This window comes from Pteronotus mesoamericanus, unplaced genomic scaffold (genome assembly GCF_021234165.1).
Source record: "Pteronotus mesoamericanus isolate MK-2021 breed Mesoamerican mustached bat unplaced genomic scaffold, CSHL_Meso_final contig_657, whole genome shotgun sequence".
NCBI lineage: Eukaryota > Metazoa > Chordata > Mammalia > Chiroptera > Mormoopidae > Pteronotus > Pteronotus mesoamericanus.
The window spans coordinates 15,353,701-15,374,406 of NW_026555229.1; the positions used below are offsets into that span (position 1 = coordinate 15,353,701).

A 20,706-nucleotide genomic window follows, 5' to 3' on the forward strand; every position below is an offset into this window, starting at 1 on the left:
GACCGCAGAATATATTTTGCTCTTTGTATACTGCCCTTTTGTGCAGGATCATCTCTGCAGCCCCGAGACATGGTGGCAGCCTTGCTTTCCAGGGATGACCAGGAAAGCACAGCAGATTTATTTTTATTTTCTGTGAAGGGTAACATTGGTACAGGTTAACTGATAAGTTCATTAGCTGGTAGGTTTTTGCTTTCATTTGGAATACTTTGATTACAGAATGTCAGTTATAGTTTTGGCAAATTTTACACTATTTCCATAGAGTTTCCTCTGGCTTATTCTATAACCAGAATTCTATTTCTATGTAAATTTATCAACAGGGTATTTTTGGTTTGATTTTTGTTGTACTGATGGCATTACTTGTCAGGTGCTCTTATGAATGTATAAGATGGGAGTGGGAAGAATACATGATTTATGAGTTTTGTAAGAATAATAGATGAATTATGTGTAGATTTTAAATTCTGTGACTTATTTAAGTACAAGGTAAAACTCATTAACTTTTCTGTACAATTATATCTTAATAATAAAATGAACTTACTACATTATTTACTCCCAGTACATTTTGAATTTGCTGCTTATTCTTGAAAGTACATGGTATCAAAAAATAATCTGTAGTTACTTTTGCTTTGAAAAATTCTCACATAGAAAAGTATACAAAGCGATGAGTAATTATAGTTTAAAGATGTCAGAATAATTAAGTTGCATATACTGTAGGCAGTGCTACTTTAGGGAATGATACTATATTAAGTAGGGCTGCTTTGAACATAAGTAATGGGATAATTTATCATCTGAGTTATAAGTGAAGACTTATCTCTAGAGAGAGAGTTTAAAAGATTTTTTTCTGTGTATAGTAGGATTACTATACTGTGATGTCAGTTTAAGCTGTTTTTTTTTTTTCCTGACTGATTTTAATGACAGCAGCTACCCAAATGTAGGTCGGATTTACTTTGAATATCTTTACATGTTTAAAGCTTCTAGAAAATTGAGAATTTTTTGTTTAATTAAAAAGTGGACTGTCTTTTTAACCAGCACTGTGGTGAGAGTAACTGAAAAGAAAGCCAAAATCATAGCAGATTAATTAATAAAACAGGGTATTTTACTAGATAAAAATGTACCCTGAATTATACTCTAAGGATATTAACCTCACCATCATGTAGAAATTTTAAAAAGAAACAAAACACTCTCGGTTAACATACACCAAAATGACCACTTATTAAACTTTGAATAATATCGAAAATAACTGTGAAGTATTTCTGGCCCAGTGCTTACTACCCTGAATCTTCTTGAACATTTTTTTTTTTTAAATAATGTGATTTCAAACAAAGGAACCATCTGGTTAACTTTATCTTAGTTTGAGACTTACCCATTAACATTTAAGTATCTTAAAAATTTTAAGATACTAGGGAATATTTTTGGCTTCAGAGTTTTAGATTATCTGTTGATCTAAGGAGCACCTCCAAATATAGTTTGAACTTGGAGCTTATAGGAGGACCTTTTTGGTTCCACTTTGTTCCAGACATATGCAATAATGCATATCAGCAAATAATGCACCCGGTGCTTTTCCTTACCTTTGGCATCACTTATTTCTAGCAGGGTGATACAGACAATAAATAATAAAGGTAATAGGCATGCATACTGTATGATGTATTAGAAAAGAGTAAATTTTATAAAAACAGAGCAAGGTACGGAGAGTGAGAACACTGAGGGTGGAGGTGGTTTGGAAGGCCAGGGAAGTCCTCAATGAGAAGGTGAATTTTGAGCATAGAATTGAAGTAGAGAAGATCGTTATGTAGATAATCAGGGGATAGGGTGGGAACATGCGTGTTCCCTAGAAGTCAGAACAGCTAATGAAAAGCCAAGAACATGCAAAGTGTGTTCAAGGGACCGTAAGGAGTCTGGAGGAGAGACTGAAAATTAACAGATGAGGTCAGAGAAGTAAGAAGCTGCAAGGTCATAGGGTTTTTGCGTAGCCTTTGTTTTTCCCTCTGAGTGAAATGGCGAGACATTGCAAGCTTTTGGGCAGAGCAATGACATAAGTTTTAAATGAATCATTCTGGCTGCTGTGTTGAGAATAAACTCTGGGGAGAAAGAACAGAAGCAGGAAGGTCAGCTAGGAGGTCATTAACAGTATTTTTAGCAATGAGGGAGGCTTAGACCAGGGTGGTGATGTTGGAGAAGATGAGAATCTACATTTGTTTTGTATGTTTGTTTGTTGTTTTTTTTTAAAAATTAAAACCGGTAGTATTTGCTGAATGTAGAATCTGAGATAAAAGGTTTTTGGCCTGAGCAGCTGGAAAGATGAGGTTGCTATCAACTGACATGTAGGAGATTCCAAAGCAGGTTTGAGCGGAAGGATGTATGAAGGTGAGGATTTTAGTTTGGACATTTATATGTGAGACATCCATTAGGCATGACAACAAAAATGTCACATAGGCACTTAGATGTATGGGCCTGGAGTGCTAGAGAGAAATCTGGGCAGGGGATGTAAATTGGGGAGTTTTGGGGATATCGATAGCATTTAAAGCCATGAGACTGGATCAGATCACTAAGGAAGTAAGTGTAGATAGAAAGCGGAGGATTGAGCCCTAGATGCTCCAATGGTAAGAGGTAGGGGAGAAGAAGAAAATAAGCCAGAAGGAATGTGGCGAACTAGAAGCCGCGTGAAAGCAGATTTTGCAAAGAAGAGTCATCCATTCTGCCAAGTGCTGCCCTGCTGTTGGGTCAAGTGAAATGAAGACTAGGGACTGACCACTGAACTCAGGACCGTGCCGACCATGGGTGATCGTTACAGTCATGGGAGCAGTGTCTGTGCAGTGGTCGGTGCGAGCCCGACTCTACTGGGTGTAAGGAGGAGCGGGAGGTGTAGAATCGGACAGCCCCTCCAAGGAGACCTGCCCGGAAAGCGAGCGAAGGAGCGAGCAGCAACTGGCGGGAAATACGGGACCTTTTGAAAAGGATTTCACAGTAGCAGACCATGAAACAAGGATTCTAGTGAGAGAATTTTACCTGGGAAGGTGCAGGTAGCACCAATAGGATGGTTAAGCAGTAATGCAGGCATGAGAGGGCAGCCTTCAAAGGGTCAATACATAAAGGCAGCTAGCAGAGTGGTGATGGAGCTTAATTACCCAGGCTTTGAATCAACACGTAATCTTTGAAATTTCCTTAATTATGACACTTGTAGTTAGTTGATGAGTCTTGTGGGCTATGTTAGCAAAATCAATCCATTCTTTAGCTGAAGATAGCTTGCATTCAGTGTGCTTGATTTACAGCTGACCTTTGAACAAGATGAGTTTGAACTGCATGGGTTTACTTACGTGAAGATTTTTTTTTCAGTAAGTATCTGTACCGTTTTCCATCCATGGTTCGGAGTTGTGGATGTGGACGGCTGACCGTATGCATTGATCGACAACATTTTACATACGGGACTTGAGTACTCATGGATTTCGGTCTCTGTGGGGGGTCCTGGAACCAACCCACCACAGATGCTGAAGGACTACTGTTGTAATTAAGTTTTGAAGGCGTTAAAAGTTATATGCAGGTTTTCAACCATGTGAAGGGTTGGCTCCCATAAGCCTGTGTCGTTTGAGGCTCAATTGTATATGGAAATGTGTGTAGATATATAACAACAGAGTACTTAAAAGAATAGCTTACGTGGAGCACACGCAAATAGGTATGACAGGGAAATTTTTCATGAGGGCACCCTAGAGTAGAACTTCTAAAAGTGATTTATGGTTATCAGGTGCTTAGAAGTGACAGTAATCAATAAGCTTCATACCCAAAATTATTGGAAGAATGAGGAAAATGTGTAGAGGTTAGCTTGCAATAAAGGCTCCATAAGCTTTTGTTTAAGTAACAAAGTAGAGATAGCCTTCCTAATGGTATAATCATGAAGAGACTCTTGTTACTCTACAACTGTGTTTACCACCTTTTTCATCTTCTGAAAGTGGTTTAATTTTTTCTCTAGATTCCTGTATTTCTTTGTTTATAAATGACTATGAGACATATACTGCTTTTTATAGGTATTCTTTCTGTGTTTATAGTCTTCTTCTTAGAAGTTAACTTTAGACCACGAATCCTGCTGAATATCTCTTTGTGTACTTTCAAGTGCCATGCATTGAATGCTTGATAAATATTTGCGGAGGAAGGAATAGAGTTTTTAGCAGTATTCCTCTTCTTCTATTATTCTTGAACTTACAGATTTTAATAGTATGTGGTCATCGGTAACATTTTATTTTCTCTTGATGTTTCCAACTGATATATTTGCTCAACATTTTTCAAGAACATTAGCTATTGTTACTTTTTTTATAAACAGCACTCTCATTTACACGTATTTTACTTTCTATTTGTTAAAAATAGAGCCATTAGTTGAATATTGTTTGAAATGTTTCTCTTCATAATTTATATAACTTTGTTTATTAATGTCATCAACATAGGAGTAATCATGTCTTACTAACAAAATAACCCCAGGTTGTAGTTGATGAGTAGATATTTATTTTAAAAAGCATAACCATTTATTGTATTCCTTTAATTTTCTCTTTCTAATCATGCTCATATTGTTTTTTTTAGAAAGGTTTCCTGCCTTTCCACTACTCTGAAATGCAGGATTTCTTATTATGCATTTGTTTTTAGAAAGAGCTTTACCACATGTACATGCATGCTTATATGACATATTGTTTTGTTTATTTCTTTCTGAATTTTTAAAAAGGAGATAATGTTTTATGCAGTTTTCTGAGGCTTTATTTTATCTCATTCACTGTTTTCCCAGGGTTCATCCCCGCTGTTGTGAATGACCACAGCCCACTGCTCTGCAATGCTGTGTGTCGTTGCGTGGCTCTCCCACAATCCGCTCTCCATGTTCCTGTTCATGAGTAACTACATTGGGTGCCTGTCAGAATTCACCCATAGCAGTAATTTTGAGACACCTTGATAAGAATAATACATTTTAAAAGATAAAGAAAAAAATCCTCAGTCTCTACAGGCAGAAAGATGAAATATTGTATAAGGGCAAGAGATTAAATTAGTATCAGATTTCTTAAAAGCAGCATACAAATCTAGGCAAACATGGAACAAAGTTTTCAAGAAACTGAAGGAAAGCAAGGATAGGCTAAAGGGTTTATATCTTGCCAAACTGGCCTTCACATGTCAAGGCTATAGAAAAACCCGTTTGAGCGTGCCAGAACTCCGATAATTCTGTATGTATGTGGCCTTACCGGAGAAATGTACTTGAGTAGAAATGTGCAGACTTTTTTTGATATAAGTCTAGGTAGTAAAAGATTTAGGCTCCGTGGACTCTACAATATCCATTGTCACTGCTCAGTTTTGCCGTTGAAGCTATACACAGGCAGCCATACAGAGCACACACACGGATGGGTGTGGCTGTGTTTCAAAAAATGATCGACAGAACTGTCGATGGGCTGGATTTGATCTGTGGGCTGTAATTTGCCAAACCCTCTGCTAGAGAACACGCATCATCTAATATAGAGGTGAATGGGGACACTTTGGGCAAAAGACCAAGGAGAGCATTTCATGGGTTTCATTTTAGAGCTAGGACTGAAACAAGGGTGGAGGTGTCGGTAGGTGACGAGTATACAAATGTTATGTGTTGTCCTCTTAAATTTATTTTTATCATCATTTATCCCCCCATACCCTCTTTCATCTCTGCCCCTCCCCATTCACTGATGTTATATGTTTTGTCCAAGTTAGAAAGAAAGAAACTAAAAATTGAAGGAGAGAGGAAAAACAGAATGAGTGTGGACTGTTGCATAGGCCATAGGTAGGAGTCAAAGGAAGCTGTTTAACTTCTGGTATTTGTAAGGTTCTATTGGATCCAATTTTAGTTTTTCTGCTTTTTTTTTTTTTTTTTTGAGCAGGCCTAACTATTTGTGAAGACTGTAATTTTATTAGTTTCATTCTCTCTTAGAACAAAGAGAACATTTACTCTTTTACAAAATATGCAATATTCTATCTGTAATTATTAGATGGGTTTATTGGGGCCAACGATGTTTCAAATAAATAACAATCCTTCTGAAAAGGGGAGAAAAGAATATATCCAAGTAACTTTTAAAAAATTTTTTATTTTTGAAAAATATGTTTATTGATTTAAGAGAGAGAATGAGGTAGAGAAAGACTGAGAAAGAGAAAGAGAAAGAGAGAGAGAGAGATGTAAGAGAGAAACATTGATTGGTTATCTCCCATATATGTCCAGACTGGGACTTGAACCCACAACCTAGATATGTGCCTGGGCCAGGAACCGAACCCTCAAACCCCCAACCTTTTGGTGTATGGGACAGTACTCCAACCAACTAAGCCACAGTGGCCAGGACCCAAGTGACTTTTTAACACAATGTTTCACAATATGCCCACAGTCTAGATGTAGATATGGGGGAAGAAATGCAAACAAATCTTTTCGGTTTGTTTTTTGAAGATTTTAGTGAAGCAATTCTGAAATTATTTTAGGTATATCTTTAGATTGAAAAAAAAAAGAATAAATGTGTTGATATTGTTTGGAATTAAAGTTCTCATTGTGGAAGAAAGGAGATACACATAGGAAATGGGAAGGCAAGGAAGAATCCTGCCTGAATGGACTGGAATCAGAGGCCTCAGTGTGAGCTTATGATCAGATAGACAGACAGATAGTTGCAGTTGCAGATTCTTCTGAAAGGGCTCAGGAGCCAAGACATCCTGGTAGTGAGCACGCCGATCACTGATATTCCCAGATCCGGTTTCTAGTAACATGCCCACGAGAAGGACGCGAGGCTCTTTGGAGGAATGGTGGGCCACGGGGCTGTAGCAGGAGAGCCAAGGCGAGCCTGGTCTATCTTGTCTTATCAAACTATCAAGAAGAGATGGGTCCTGACAAAAAAAACACAGGAGTCAGCTTGGAGGGGTCCCACTGGTAAAGTCTGGGACAATGTGCGCATCAAAATACTTTAAGAAAGTAATACATACACAGCGGTGAAGGAATAGAATTCAGGAGCTGCCACGGGTACTGGATAGACTGACAGGCACAAACAGAGGAGAGGAGAATTCTCTTTCTTACCCAGAATGCTGACCGGCGTGACTGAAGTTAAAAATCAGAGTGCAACTTGGTTTGGGAGAGAATCATCAGCGGATGCTAAATCGGGGGAGAGGGGATGAGTTTGCAGTGAGATGTGCGTGGTCTTCAAGTGTGGCCGCTAGGGTTGTTTAAGGGCACTGGGGAAAATGAGTAACTGCAGTGAAGAAGTCCATCAGTACCTTGTCTGGGTGATCAAAATTCACATCACGAGCCATGGGAAATTAGACATGGTTCGCCTCTGGTTATGATACGACTGAAAGACACATCACTTAGAGCAGGCTGGACAGTTTTTTTCTCTAAAGGTTCAGATAGTAAATATTTTAGGTTTTGTAGATCACCTCGTCTATGTTTCTTCTACTCAATTCTGCCATTGAAATTGTAAAACAAGCCATAGATAATATGCATGTGAATGAAGATGCCTGTGTGCCAATAAATCTTTATTTATAGAAATGAGCGGTGGGCTAGATTTGGCCCATGGACATAGGTTGCCAACCCCTGGCTTGTAAGGATTCTGAGTGGGGACACAGGCCTAAATCGAATCATCAAGCAATAGCATACAAACCCGTAATGAGGAACCTTTTATTTTAAAAGGGGAGAGCTTTATTCTTCAGAAATGTCTGTGTCATGAGGGGCAAAGAAAAGCTGAAAACTTGTTCCCAAGTAAAGGGGGCTCAGTATGCATGGCAGCAGAATGCTGTGGGTGATCCCATACTGGGCTCCATACGGGACAAACCAGCGCCGTCAAGGACATGACGGGCTCATCCCACAAGCTGACATATATAAGTGTATTACAGCATTGCAGAAATGTTAGGTCTTCCTGATGTTGATAACTGTAATACAGTTATGCAACGTGCAAATCTTTGTTCTTAAAGCATACATTACAATATGTATGGGTAGTGGGAATGAGGTAGACAATTATTTTGTGCAACTCTTGGTAAAACACATGGGCCAAAATGTTAATATTCAATAATCAGTGAGATCTGAGTAACGGGTGCATGGGAATCCTTTACTCTTGGAACTTGTTTGTACCTTTGAAATTATTTTTAGATAAAGCGCTAAAAACAGAGGAAGTAGATGTGTGTTTTTATATCTGGTTGTGTAGGATATATAGTTGACATGACATTATAAGACTCCCTGTGAACTTGCTTTGGAAGTAAAGGAAACGTCAGTGTGTCCCTTTTGCTATACTTGGAATTCTGGCTTTTAGGGCATCTGTGTACCTCAGAGGGGAGTTACCGGGTGGTTTTACTAACTTGGACCATAAAGCTCTTCTGGGTTAGTCCTGAGGGAAATTTATTTCACTTTACGTTAGCAGTACCTCATAAACTTCCTAAGAATTTCCGTGTGAGTCTCAAGGTTTGTATAATATTAATGCTTTGCTTTAGTATTTTTCATGCTTTTAGAATCTGGGAGGTATATTGGGAAGCCATCATTAATATCATTTTATGTTAACTTTTATCCTTTTGACTTGAAAACCATTAAATATGATGTTTTTTAGGAAGTTAATTTTTTCTTCTGTAAGTATAGATGATACTATGTGGCTCTATTCTCTTCAGCTCTGAACATTATATACTTTCATGATCCCGTGGTGACTTTCAAGTGTAAGTGGAACTTTGCTTTTCAGCAGGCTGGTATCTGAAAAGGTAGACCTGCAGAACAGGTGTATGACATGGTGGGAATTAGGAATCTTCTACAGCAGAAATCTCCCCTTTAAAAATAGTCCATAGGGATAATAAAAAACCAACTTTTATTGTGCCTAAATTAGGCCTGGCGTTTTTTGTGGAGCTTCATTTGTGAAGAACTTGACAGGACTAGTTAGGTAAACAATTTCAGCATAGTAAGTAACATGTTTTAATAAGTTGCTATTGATACATCTGTGAGGCAAAGCCTGCTGTTAACATCATATACATTTTTATATTTTCTAAGTGAAAATATCACAAACGACTTTAGTTTTGGTAAATGAAATTATCATTTTTTATTATTATTTATGTGCTTTTAAAACTTTATAAGTGACATAAATATATATATTTGAAAATGTGCATGGGTTATATGAAAAGGTTTATTATGTGTGCATTCAGGATGCAGAAAATTCTGGTCTTTCTCTGCTTAACATTCCCTCAGTGATGGACGTATCAGTCCCTGAAAAGACAGCTGTTCTGTTTTACATTTTTAAAAGTTAAGAATTTATATTTGGAAGAAATATGCAGTTGTAATTTGTACTTGTTTTTTCATGGTAATGTAGAACTCTACACATGAAATTTAATCACTCTTCCACATCCTGGCCCTATTGAGATTTGTTATTTTTCATTTATTTTTTGATTCTGTAGACAGGCATCCCTATTTCCTTCAGTCTTCACATAAAAATTATCCTATTGATAATGCCTTGTATCAACACAGACATTAATGATGTAAGGGATGTTTTCTAATAAATAATAATAATAGCAGCTAATGTTTATTGAAGCCGTACTCTGTGCTGGGTAGTGGTGTAAGCGCTTTATACATATTAACTCCTCAAAGTGAACATGCAAATATATGTTCTTTTAACTCCATTTTACAGATAGGGAAACTGAGGCACAGATGTCTCAAACTGACCATTGATAACTCAGTAAAAGGATTACATAAGTATAAAATGCACATTGTCATTGTCACCCTCTCTGGACATATTGTACTTCATAATGGCCTATTCAACCTTAGCAGGGCTTAATAGAGCACGGTGTGTTACCTAATGTGACATCACTATTTTCCCTTGTTCTGGATTTGATATTTTATTAGCATTTTTAATGCAACCTAAATTTGTATTTTATACTAATATTACTATGTTGACTTGTAGCTAAAAACAACAAAACTTCTTCCTTAGTCTTCAGTTTTTGTTTCTTATATAACTGCTTGCTGTGAAGCGAGGTATACTCTGTCCTGTACTCATCTGTTTAATGGTGTGATATCAGTGAAGGGCTTCACCTTTATTGTTAAAATAGTTTCAGCCAGTCATCGCTTTTGCTCACAATTCTGGTACCTAAAGCTTTAGTTAGCTCTCCCTTGTATTAGGTCAGCGGTCATATAAGAAGTACACCTTCTTTGCCATCATCCTATAACTTGACAAAAAATGTTGACAAGTAAATTGTGAATGTTTAGTGAGCCAAAATCACACTTTGCAGTGTGTGCACATTTCCAAGTGTGAAGTAATAAAAATCTAGTGAGAATGTGCATCATAATTAATTTTAGATTTCAAGTTTATCACCTGTATCTGAGCAAAATTATTTCCTTAATTTTTCATCTGAAACTATCACATTGCCTGTGGGTACTTTGACTGAACTGCTCATGACTAAACCTTGAGAAATACGGCTGTAGTATTTAAGAGTCCACACTTTGGTGTTAGGCCTGTGTCATGATGAACTGCCCATTACTACTAGTAAGGTGCATATATATTTTTAAACTAAACTTTGACTTTTGAGATAATTTACATACACTTGTAAAAACTAACACTGTAATCCCATGTTCCCTTTAGGCAGTTTTCCTTGGTGGTAACATCTTGCAAAAATATTGTATATTACGATCTAGATATTTACATTGATGCAACCTCATGATCGTGCTCAGATTTCTCCAGTTTCATTTGTGTGTGCATATATATAAGTTCTATACAATTTTTTTGCATGTTGTTTCGTGTATCTACCACCATAGTCAAGATACAGAATAGTTCTGTCACCCTAAGGACCCTTCGAATTGCTTTTTTTTTTTTTAAATCATCACCCTAGGGCATGTTTATTGATTTGAGAGAGAGAGAGGGAAAGAGAGAGAGAGAGAGAGAAAGAGAGAGAAACACGCAGGTTGCCTCCCGCATGTGCCCCTACCAAGTATCTAACCCACAACCTAGGTATGTGCCTTGACTGGTGATCAAACCTGCAACCTTTTAGTGTGTGAGATGACGCTCCACCCAAGTCACCTGGCCAGGGCCTTCACATGGCTCTTTTAAACGATGCCCCCCCTCCCTTCTACTCTCATGCCTCTCTCATCCTTAGCCCTTGGCAATCACCGATCTGGTCTCCATTTCTATAATTTTGTTGTTTTTCAAGAATGTTATATAGTTGGACCATTTGCCTTTAAGGTAACTTTGATATATTAGTGCCTACGTCTGCTGTTTCATTATGTGTCTTGTTTCCTGTTGTGTGTGTGTATGAGCCTGTTTCTGTTTACTTGCTTCTTGTAGGTTATTTGAACAACTGTCAGAATTTCATCTTGACGTACTTACAACATTCTTGAGTGTTACATCTTTGTATAGTTTTCTCAGCGGTTGCTCTGGGTATCAACAATACACATGTGTAACTAGTTATAATCTCCCAGTATCAGCGTTTTAAAGCTTCAAGTGAAGTATGGAAGCTTTGCTTTCATTTGGATCCCCTCACCTTCCCCACGTCTTAATATCATTGTCTTGAGTGGCAGAGGATGTTATAATTCCTGTTTTCTCCATCAAATATGATTTAGAAATCTCATAGAGGAAAGGATAGCGTGTACTCATATTTCTGCTCTATTTGTTGATCTTTTCTGATGCTCCAAGGTTCCTTCTTTTATCATTTCATACATGGTTGAAGTGACAAGGGGCCAGCACAGTTTTAAAGGCTGAGACCCTGTCTTTTTTTGTCATCTTCGTAGTATCAGTGACTAACTCAGAGCCTGTTACATAGTAGGCTCCCATAAACTATTTATTGCATCTTTTTTTCAGAGTTATTTACTTAGAAATACAGAAATGTATTTGTAAGAATGAAGTTTGCCTTTTCCTCTTGCACACACAAATTTGGCATTTTCAACATTTCAGTTTGCTCTTTGGAAAGACAAGTCTTACTCAATTTCAACTTCTAGTACCTAACATAGTAACTAGCACATATTTCATAATTGTTCCTTGACTAAATTGAATACTGGTTATACTGCACTCATAAAAATGTGGTGTTAGAATTAACTTGCTAGTTTGGTAGGTATTATTTTTTTAAGCACTACTTGAAGTTCACGGTTTATCTTCTTTCTCTTACAGCATCCAACACTTGGCTTGTTTCAGAAACGAAAGGAGCTATTGTTCAAGGTGGATATGGTCACACCAGTGTGTATGACGGAATAACAAAGTCCATTTACGTTCATGGCGGCTATAAAGCATTGCCAGGCAACAAATATGGATTGGTAGATGACCTTTATAAGTATGAAGTTAACACTAAAACTTGGTGAGTATATGAAACAGAAGTATGTTCAGAAAATTTATCACTGTTACATTTTATGTTTGTAAAATAATGGTGTTATAGTAAATATTTTCAGTGAGTTGCTCTTGAGCTTTTCCCATCTTTATTTCAACTAATGATATTCTCTTATATAGCAAAGGCACCAAATAATAGATTCTCTGTGCGGCCATCATTACTGTAAATGATTGACTTTAAAGTGCCTTCAGATCCTGTAGATATTCCGTAAGCATTACTTGTACTTAGCAGTGCTGATACTATGTTTAATTCAGACAGGAAATGTTGCTTGCCAGACTCTTAGGATTGTTATTATCTGTCTTGGGATTTGTTCTTCAGTGCACTCCTATTGTCATTTATAAATTTTAAAAATGTTTCTTCAGTTCTAACCTCTCATTTCCTGTGAAATACAAAACTTGTGACATTTAGCTAGATTTTCCTTTTTTGTTGTTATAAAAATGCTACATTGTACACCTTGTACTGGTCTTCTTATACACAAATGCAAGAGTTTCTCTGGGGTACATACTTAAAAATGAGGATATTCGTATCCTCAAATTTGCTACATGGTGCCTAATTGCTCTTCAGGTGGCTGTGGTAATATCTGTTTCCACTAGCAAGGTTTGAGTGTCCCTGTTTCTTTGTGTTCCCACTAACACTTGGTAACTGTGAGCATATTTTCGTTTTGTCAAAGCAATGGGTATGAATGATATCTTGCTCATATTTTAATGTACATACCCTGATTACCATTGTGAATAAGCATCTTTTTATGTGTTCATCTATCACTTGCATTTCCTGTTTATTGAATTGCCAATTCATAACCATAATGTTCTCTATATGTTTGAAATAATTGTTACTTTTTAAAAATTTATTAACTTGGAGAATGATTCCTTTGTTGTTTTAAGACACTACACATTCTTTTGAACTTTTAGCGTAAAATTCCTTTATGTGAAATGAAATAGAGTTTTCTACCAAATTGTGATTTGTTACACCTCCTTCACTTTCAAACATATATTTTAATTTTTACCTTATTTGAAGAAAGAAAGCTGGAACTTCTAAAAATTAGGACTTCATCTTTGGGCAATTTTGTTAATTTTCATTGTTTTTTAGTCTAATAAAATACAACACTATTCTTTATATTTTTATAAATATTAAAATTAAAAAATACTTTTGTTTTATGTAAGTTATACATTGTATTTTATATGCTATTTTAATATTTCTACCGTTTTCTCATTGACTTTTTGCTATGATAAAAGGAGGAATTGTGGTGTAGTGTAAGGCACTATCAATCTCCTTAATGTATTTTTGCATATATTGCAGATATTGTATCATACCAAAAAAGCAAGGATAACTGCTCCTGCATGATGTAGTTCACAGTAATAGTAATGAGCCCTGCAGTGCTCAGGCAAGGAGCTTAATGAAAGTGAATGAATAATAGAGACATGGATATTATTTGAATAAGAGCAAAATGAGAGGGTTAGTTGTGGCTTACCATGTGAACGAAATTTGCTCAGATTGGACATGATTACCTGAAAATTACCCACAGTGAAATTTTGCATAAAAGGGTATAATTATCAACCTTAGCATTTCTAGCTTATGCACAAGTGATATTGTATACTTGTCCCTTAAAGGAATTTAATAAAATTATTTGTAAGTTATTTTGAATACCTCCTTACAAATGTTATAGATACATATGATGCTTTCTTATTTTCCTGGGTTCTGCATTAAAAAAAAAAAGACTTGTAAAATTATTAGCATTAAAATGGTGTTTTTCAATTTGTAGCCTTCTTAAAGTTTTGGTGCTTTTTGTTAGTTTATTTTTCAAGTTTGCTATTATGTATGGATTATAGTATGTATCAGCTTTATTTGTCAAGTGTTATGTAATTTTCAAATGTTGCTATTATGTGTCTCTTGTACACATTAATTTCACATTTTTGCTGAATCAGAACTGGTTTTATTTTTTAGTAGATATAGTTTAGTAAATAGGCTTCTTTGTTGAGATACTCAAAAATGTGTGTTTGGAGGAATTCTTTTTCATTGACGGGATGGGTTATTTGGACTATTTCCACTGGAAAAAAATTAGGAACTACATCTTTTGAAGGCATCAGTGCACTACTGAGGAACTGAGAGTTTGTGGGTTGAGATCGAGGAGAGATAGAATGCCAAGGAAAGTAAGATTGGCATTTAGAGCAACTTTTGTTCTTGAGACAATTACAAATCTTGAAAACTATCTGAGAACTTGAGAGAGCTTTTGTTGATCAGTGTGAAGGACCAACATTGGGTTTCCCAATATGCCAAGGAAGAGGGGGCTGGCTACACATGTAAAGATTTAGCCTGGTCCCTGAAGTTATAAATCTACTAGTAGGATAAGCTCACTTTTGAATTGTCATGGTCTTTCATTGGATTATGGTGATCTGCGCTTATATAGTTGGCATAGCAAAAGTCAGTCCTTACTTTAGGGAGATAATAATACACAGAGTCTCAAATTATTTCTTTATTATATCATATGGAATATCAGGTATAAAATTGAAAAACTACAGCTTAGAAAAAGCAAGATATGAAAAAAAACATACCTATAGGACGATGGTAATTTTAGAAACTTTAAAATGATTAAACTTTTATTTTCAAGGAATTTAAATATAAAGTAGAAAGTATTAGCAGACAACTGGAAACTTTTGCTAAAGAATCAAATGGAAATTATAGGAATAAAAAATACATTTAATGAATTAAGAATTCCTTGGATGACTTTAACACAGCCAAGGAAAGAATTAATGAAATGGAAGATAGGTCAAGGAAAACACATATTGAAATACAGAAAGACAAAAATAAAAATTAAAAGCAGAAAAGAGGTATAAAGAACATGTACACATGGTCTACCATATATGTAATTGGAGTCTAGAAGAAGAGAAAATAATATACAACACTATTTGAATTCTCATTTACTGACAACTTTCAAAATGACAAAAGACATCAAGTTATGAATTGAAGAAGACCGTGAGCACCAAGTACGATAAATACAAAGAAACTTGTGCTTAGAAATATCACAGTAAAACCAATGAATTCCCAAACAGGAAGAGAAATACATTAAGGCAGCCAGAGGTAATAAAAGGCATATTTCCTTTAAAAGAGCAACAAACACTAAAGCAGCACTAAGACTGACAACTGATTTCTTCGCTGAAAAAAAAAAAAATGGATCTAGAAGACATGGTGTCTTTAAGTGACCGAAAAAATATGACTGTCAGCCTAAAATCTTGCAGCCAATGAAATATCCTTTAAAAATGAAAGCAAGAATGAGGAGATGGTTCTCGCATGTGTTGTGCGTGTGTGTGCGTGTGTGTGTGTGTGTGTGTGTGTGTGTGAATGAGAGAGCAAGTGAGTGAGTGAGTATGTGTGGAGGGTACTCGCTAGTTGCTGGTGACCGCCCCTTCACGCTCCCCCTCTGCCCTTCCCCTTCCCCACCGCTGCTGCAGGGGCTCCCTGGGCCATAGGAAGTAAGTGAGAACGATGACAATGAGGTGGAGAGCAACAGAGAGCAACTGAGGTTTCAGCCTGCGGCTGACACACAAGCTCATCATAACACACGGGAATGAAAATGTAGGGACCACATCAAAGGCAGCTTTCACAGCGTGCAGGACCGGTCCCGCCACTCCAAGGACAGAAGCCAGACGGGGCCCAGATCCTAGACAGACCCCCAGAGTATATCCAGTATATGCGAAGGACAAACCACGCACACCAGCAAGATAATGACGGCCTTGTTCTGGACCAGCAAGTCGGTGCGCTAGAGAAGGTGGTGGGGTCCAGTGCCCAAAGGCAGACCAAGTCGTCCTCCTCAGACAACAGCCTCTACGCCAGTGCCAAGGGCAGCGCCATCTCTGCCTTGGGTGGGGGCTCAGGCTACGGCTCAGAGTGGGAGCCTGAAGGGCCCGGAAGCGGGATGAAACTCCGGGTGGAGGCCAGCTAAGCTCCGCAGGGGAAGGCCAACAATGAAACTGCCTCCTCCATCATCTCATCCTCTTCGGTTCATCCTTAGAATGCTCAGAACCATCTAGAAGGCTCTATTTTTTTTCTTTCTCTCTCTTTTTTGAATTTTATATTTACATAGAAGTTCTTAGACAACAGCTCTCATCCTCCTTCCCCATTTCCACAATTTTTTTTTTAACGTTTCCCTTCAGGGATTTCCTGACCCCACCAGGAATTTTTAAACCAGAACACCCCAACTTGGCAGCTTTTTCTGTGGAGGACAGACAATAGGCTGGACCTCTGAGCGCCTGGTGTCCTGACCAGCCACCAGCTCCTGCGAGGACCCCTGCCCCTCCTAGGCCTTCCCCCTCCCAGCCCCCGCCGGGCTAGGCTCGCCTCTGTCCTCCAGGCTTTGTGAGTCTGTGGACTGCTCTCCTTTAGGAAGATGATTGGTTTAGAAGTAATCAGAATGACTCCCTCATCCTTCTAAGGACTTTTTAATTTTTTTCCTAAAAAACCATTTATCACTCCTGTTGAAAGACCAGATCCCTGAAGAAGTTTGTGATATAAAAGGAATTGGGGGCAGATTTTCAGCACAGAGCCTTTGGCCTGTTTCACTCCTGCATCTCTCAGCTGGTCTTAGGGAGGTTCCGTGACACCTACGTGGTACCTGTGGGATGCATCCACAGTGAAGTCGGAGCTGCCAGAGGTTGCTAGGGGGTGGGACAAGGAAGGGTTAACAGATGGGGCAGAGGTTGGTTTTGGAGAGCCAGTGAGAATGTTTTGATACCTATTTCCTGCTACTGAAATTTGAGTCTGAGTGAATTGTCCCTATTTCTGATGATGTTGGTATTGCAGAGCGACAGATTCACAAAGTCATGATCAAGTCTTGCTTTCCAGGTGTGTTTCTAAGAAATAGAGCCAACTGGTTTTGTATGTCAATAGCAAGAGCGATTTACCGGGTACTAAACCTGCATCCCCATGCGGTCCTCACCCCGTTCCCCTCACCCCATTCCCCTTCCTACTGATCTGGAGCCCGTCCCCACTGTGTGATCCAGCCCTGGTTCTGGCTGTGGTCAGCAGACCCCAGTGAAGGGTTTTGTGAGTTTAGGCCTCATTTCTTTGTCTTTTTTCCACTCTGTTCCCAGCATTTGCTGATTTCTAGTGTATACTCTGTAGTCTCAGTCTGTGTTTGATTCCGTTCCATAGAAATAGAAAGTATGTTGTGCAGACTGCCGAAGAATTGTCTTGCAAGTTAAGGCTTTGCCCTTTACTGTAAGACTATAAATAAAAGATTATTTTATCCTTAAAAAATGAAAACAAAATAAGGACTTTTCATAAGAGCAGGAATCGAGAGAATTTCACAACAGCAGACCTGCAATGAAGGAAATAAATACATAAAAGAAGTGCTAATGAAGTAGAAGAAAAATGATCCTAGGTACTGGAAGGAATACAGAAATTAAAGGGGTGGATCTAAGTGATTATTTATTAAATGAAACTATATAGTAATAGAGGCTTAAATATATACAAATTTAAGTGCATGATAATAAGAGCTGATAAGTCAGGAAGGATATTAAATGGTGTTAAAGAAACACTAAGGATCCTTATGTGAGAATTGATGAAAGAACTAATGTATAGTAGACAATAATTAAAGATTTAAATTGTAATCATTAGGTAATAACAAAAATTAAATCATAAAAGTATATCTAACAAGGTAATAGAGGGGAAAATGAGAATACTACTACTGCTTAAAAATGGCTTTTTAAGAAGACAAGAAAGCAATGGAAAAGGAACAAAGTAAAGTTGGGACAAATTATAAGGAAGTAGTAAGATAGTGTATTTAACTTGAAATATGTCAATCATTACACTAAATGTAAGGCAATAAATATTCCAATTATACTAAATGTAAGAGACTAAATAATTTCAACCAAAAGCTAATGATTTTGGTTGGGTATAAAAACAAAGCTTAGCCATGTGCTGCTTAGAAAAGTTACAAAAGTTATAAAAGTATTTAGAAAAGTTGAAAGTAAAAGGATGGTATAAAAATATATTATGCAATAAAAATATAAAAGAAAGTTGGTATAGCTATATTATCAGACAAATAAGAATTTCAGATAGGCACCAACCTGGAAGATATAACAGTTCTATGTTTCCATGTAATTTATGACACTGCATTAAGTAAAAGAAAAGTTGATAGTCAAAGGGAACATTCATAGTGGGATATTTTTAATCCAGTAATCTTGGTAATACGGTATAAGGAGAACAAGAAAAAAACAATAAGGATACATAATAAAAGATTTGAACAGCATGATTAATAATCTTGTGTTCTTTGGTATTTGAGAGTATATTATCTTATGATTACAAAATTTACATTGTTTTCAAATATATGGATCATAATCTAAAATTTACCGTATGTTGGGTTTTAATACAAGTCTCAAGAAATTTAAGAATATTAAAATTATATGAAATCATACAAAGTAATGGGCCACAGTGAATTGAACAAAAACATAACTAGAAGAACCTTTATGTGTCTGGAATTAATAGACTACTTAAAACTACTTGGTCAACGAAATTTTGCTAAAACCTAGAATACATTTTGTACTGAGTGACAACACGTCAAATGTGTGTGATATTGTTAACAGGGACATTTATCACTTTAAGTGCCTTTATTTGAAAAGATGATTTATTGATTACCTCAATATTGTGGAGGTGTCTATTCTGCCTAAACTGATCTATAGATTTAATATCATCCCTAACAAATTTGCAGCAATAAATTGATATGAAAATACAAAGGACTCACCATAGCTAAAACAAACCATTAGAAGAACAAAACTGGAAGACTTCTCTACCAGGTCTCATGACTTTAAAGCTACAGTAATGAAGTGTTGTTGCAAAGATAGGGAAACAGACCAAAGCAGCAAACAGGAATTCCACAGACAGCTCTACACATTCATGAGTACTTAGTTTATGACAAAGTTGGCACTACAGAACTTTCCCCCCCGCCCCCAATAATTTATTCTGGGCCAATTGGACATACAATGAAATTAATTTTGCATCCTAAGTCATACCATACATAAAAATCAATTTCAGATCAATTATAGATCTAAATATGGAAAGTAAGATAATAAATATTGTAGAAGGTAACAGGGACAAATATCTTCATATTCATTGGTAAAGAAAGGCTTTTAAAATAGGATTTAAATACTACTATGAAGAAATAAACAATGATAAACTGAGCTATATATATCTAAAAATATCAGTAAGAAAGTGAAAGGCAAGCTGCAGTGTGGGTGATTTTTGCAACATATAAAGCCAACCAAAAAAACTCTATTCCTGAAAATATAGAGGAGTGCTATAGATTGATCAGAAAAATGTCACATTACTCAATAGAAAATGAACAAGGGACTTGAATAGGTACTTCACACAAAAGGGTGTCCAAATGGCCAAAACACATTTAAAAAGGTGCTTGACCTCATTAATCGTGAGGAAATTTAAATTAAGACAACATTGAGGTACCACTACACATCCACTTAAATGGATAAAATTTACAAGACTGCTAATCGAAGTGTGTATGAACACACTTTGAAAAAAACCTTTTGATTGTGCTAAATTTGAATACACTCTCACACACATATGTGATGTATGTATCCTATATAATATTCTAGTTATATAATCAACAAATGCATGTGTGTACTACAGTCATATGAAAGAATACTTACCACAGTGCTATTTGTGATATCAATAATTGGAAACAAATGGAATATCCATCATCAGTTCAATGGGTAAATTAATTGTATTCTGAACAATTGAATACTATACGGTAATGAAAATGAGAGAATCGTTTCTGCGGGTGTCCATGCAGTTGTATCTTGCCAAAATAATGTTGACCAAAGGAAACCAAACAAAAAAAATATATATAGTATGTTTGCATTTATATGAAATTTAACACCAGGAAGAACTGATCTGTGGTCTTTGAAATCATGAAAGGAATCGCCTTGGTGAGGAAGAGTTGAGCAGGGATCGACATGGAAACAGGGAAGTTTCTGGAGCGGTTACACATAAGTGTTCATGTCGTGATTTTTTTTGAACTATACCCTTAAAATCTGTATCCTTTTTGGTATATATGTTACATTGCATAAAAGTATATTTAAAAATAGAAATCTGTGTTTGATTTAGTAGGTTTAATGTTATATCTTGTTAGCTCATGACAATTAGGAATACTAAAAGAGGGTCAATTTTTAGTATATAGTGACCAGATTTCATTTTCTGGCCATTGTTGGAAATGGTTGAGACATAAAAATTCAGATAGACCCAAAGCCATTGCTGCTACCTCACTTTTTCAGGACTAGTTGAGTCTGGTTTCTTTACATTTACAGAGTAAGAGAGAACAAACATCCTGTATTTATAGGATGTCCTTTCATATGGTTAGGATGGCTTATTAATTGGCATTATCCTTTGCTAAGAGACTTTAACTTTGCT

The 20,706-nt window shown here is 36.7% G+C and overlaps 1 protein-coding gene and 1 pseudogene across 1 annotated transcript in view; both read left to right on the forward strand.

Moving 5' to 3' along the window:
• The window catches only part of ATRNL1 (attractin like 1), a 498,803-nt gene that overhangs the window by 51,473 nt on the left and 426,624 nt on the right, over window positions 1–20,706 (forward strand). The window contains exon 9 of the mRNA XM_054581578.1: window positions 12,078–12,261. Within this exon, the coding sequence (XP_054437553.1) occupies window positions 12,078–12,261 (184 nt within the window). The remainder of the gene's footprint in view (window positions 1–12,077; window positions 12,262–20,706) is intronic.
• LOC129077026 (protein max-like) lies at window positions 15,472–16,228 on the forward strand (annotated as a pseudogene).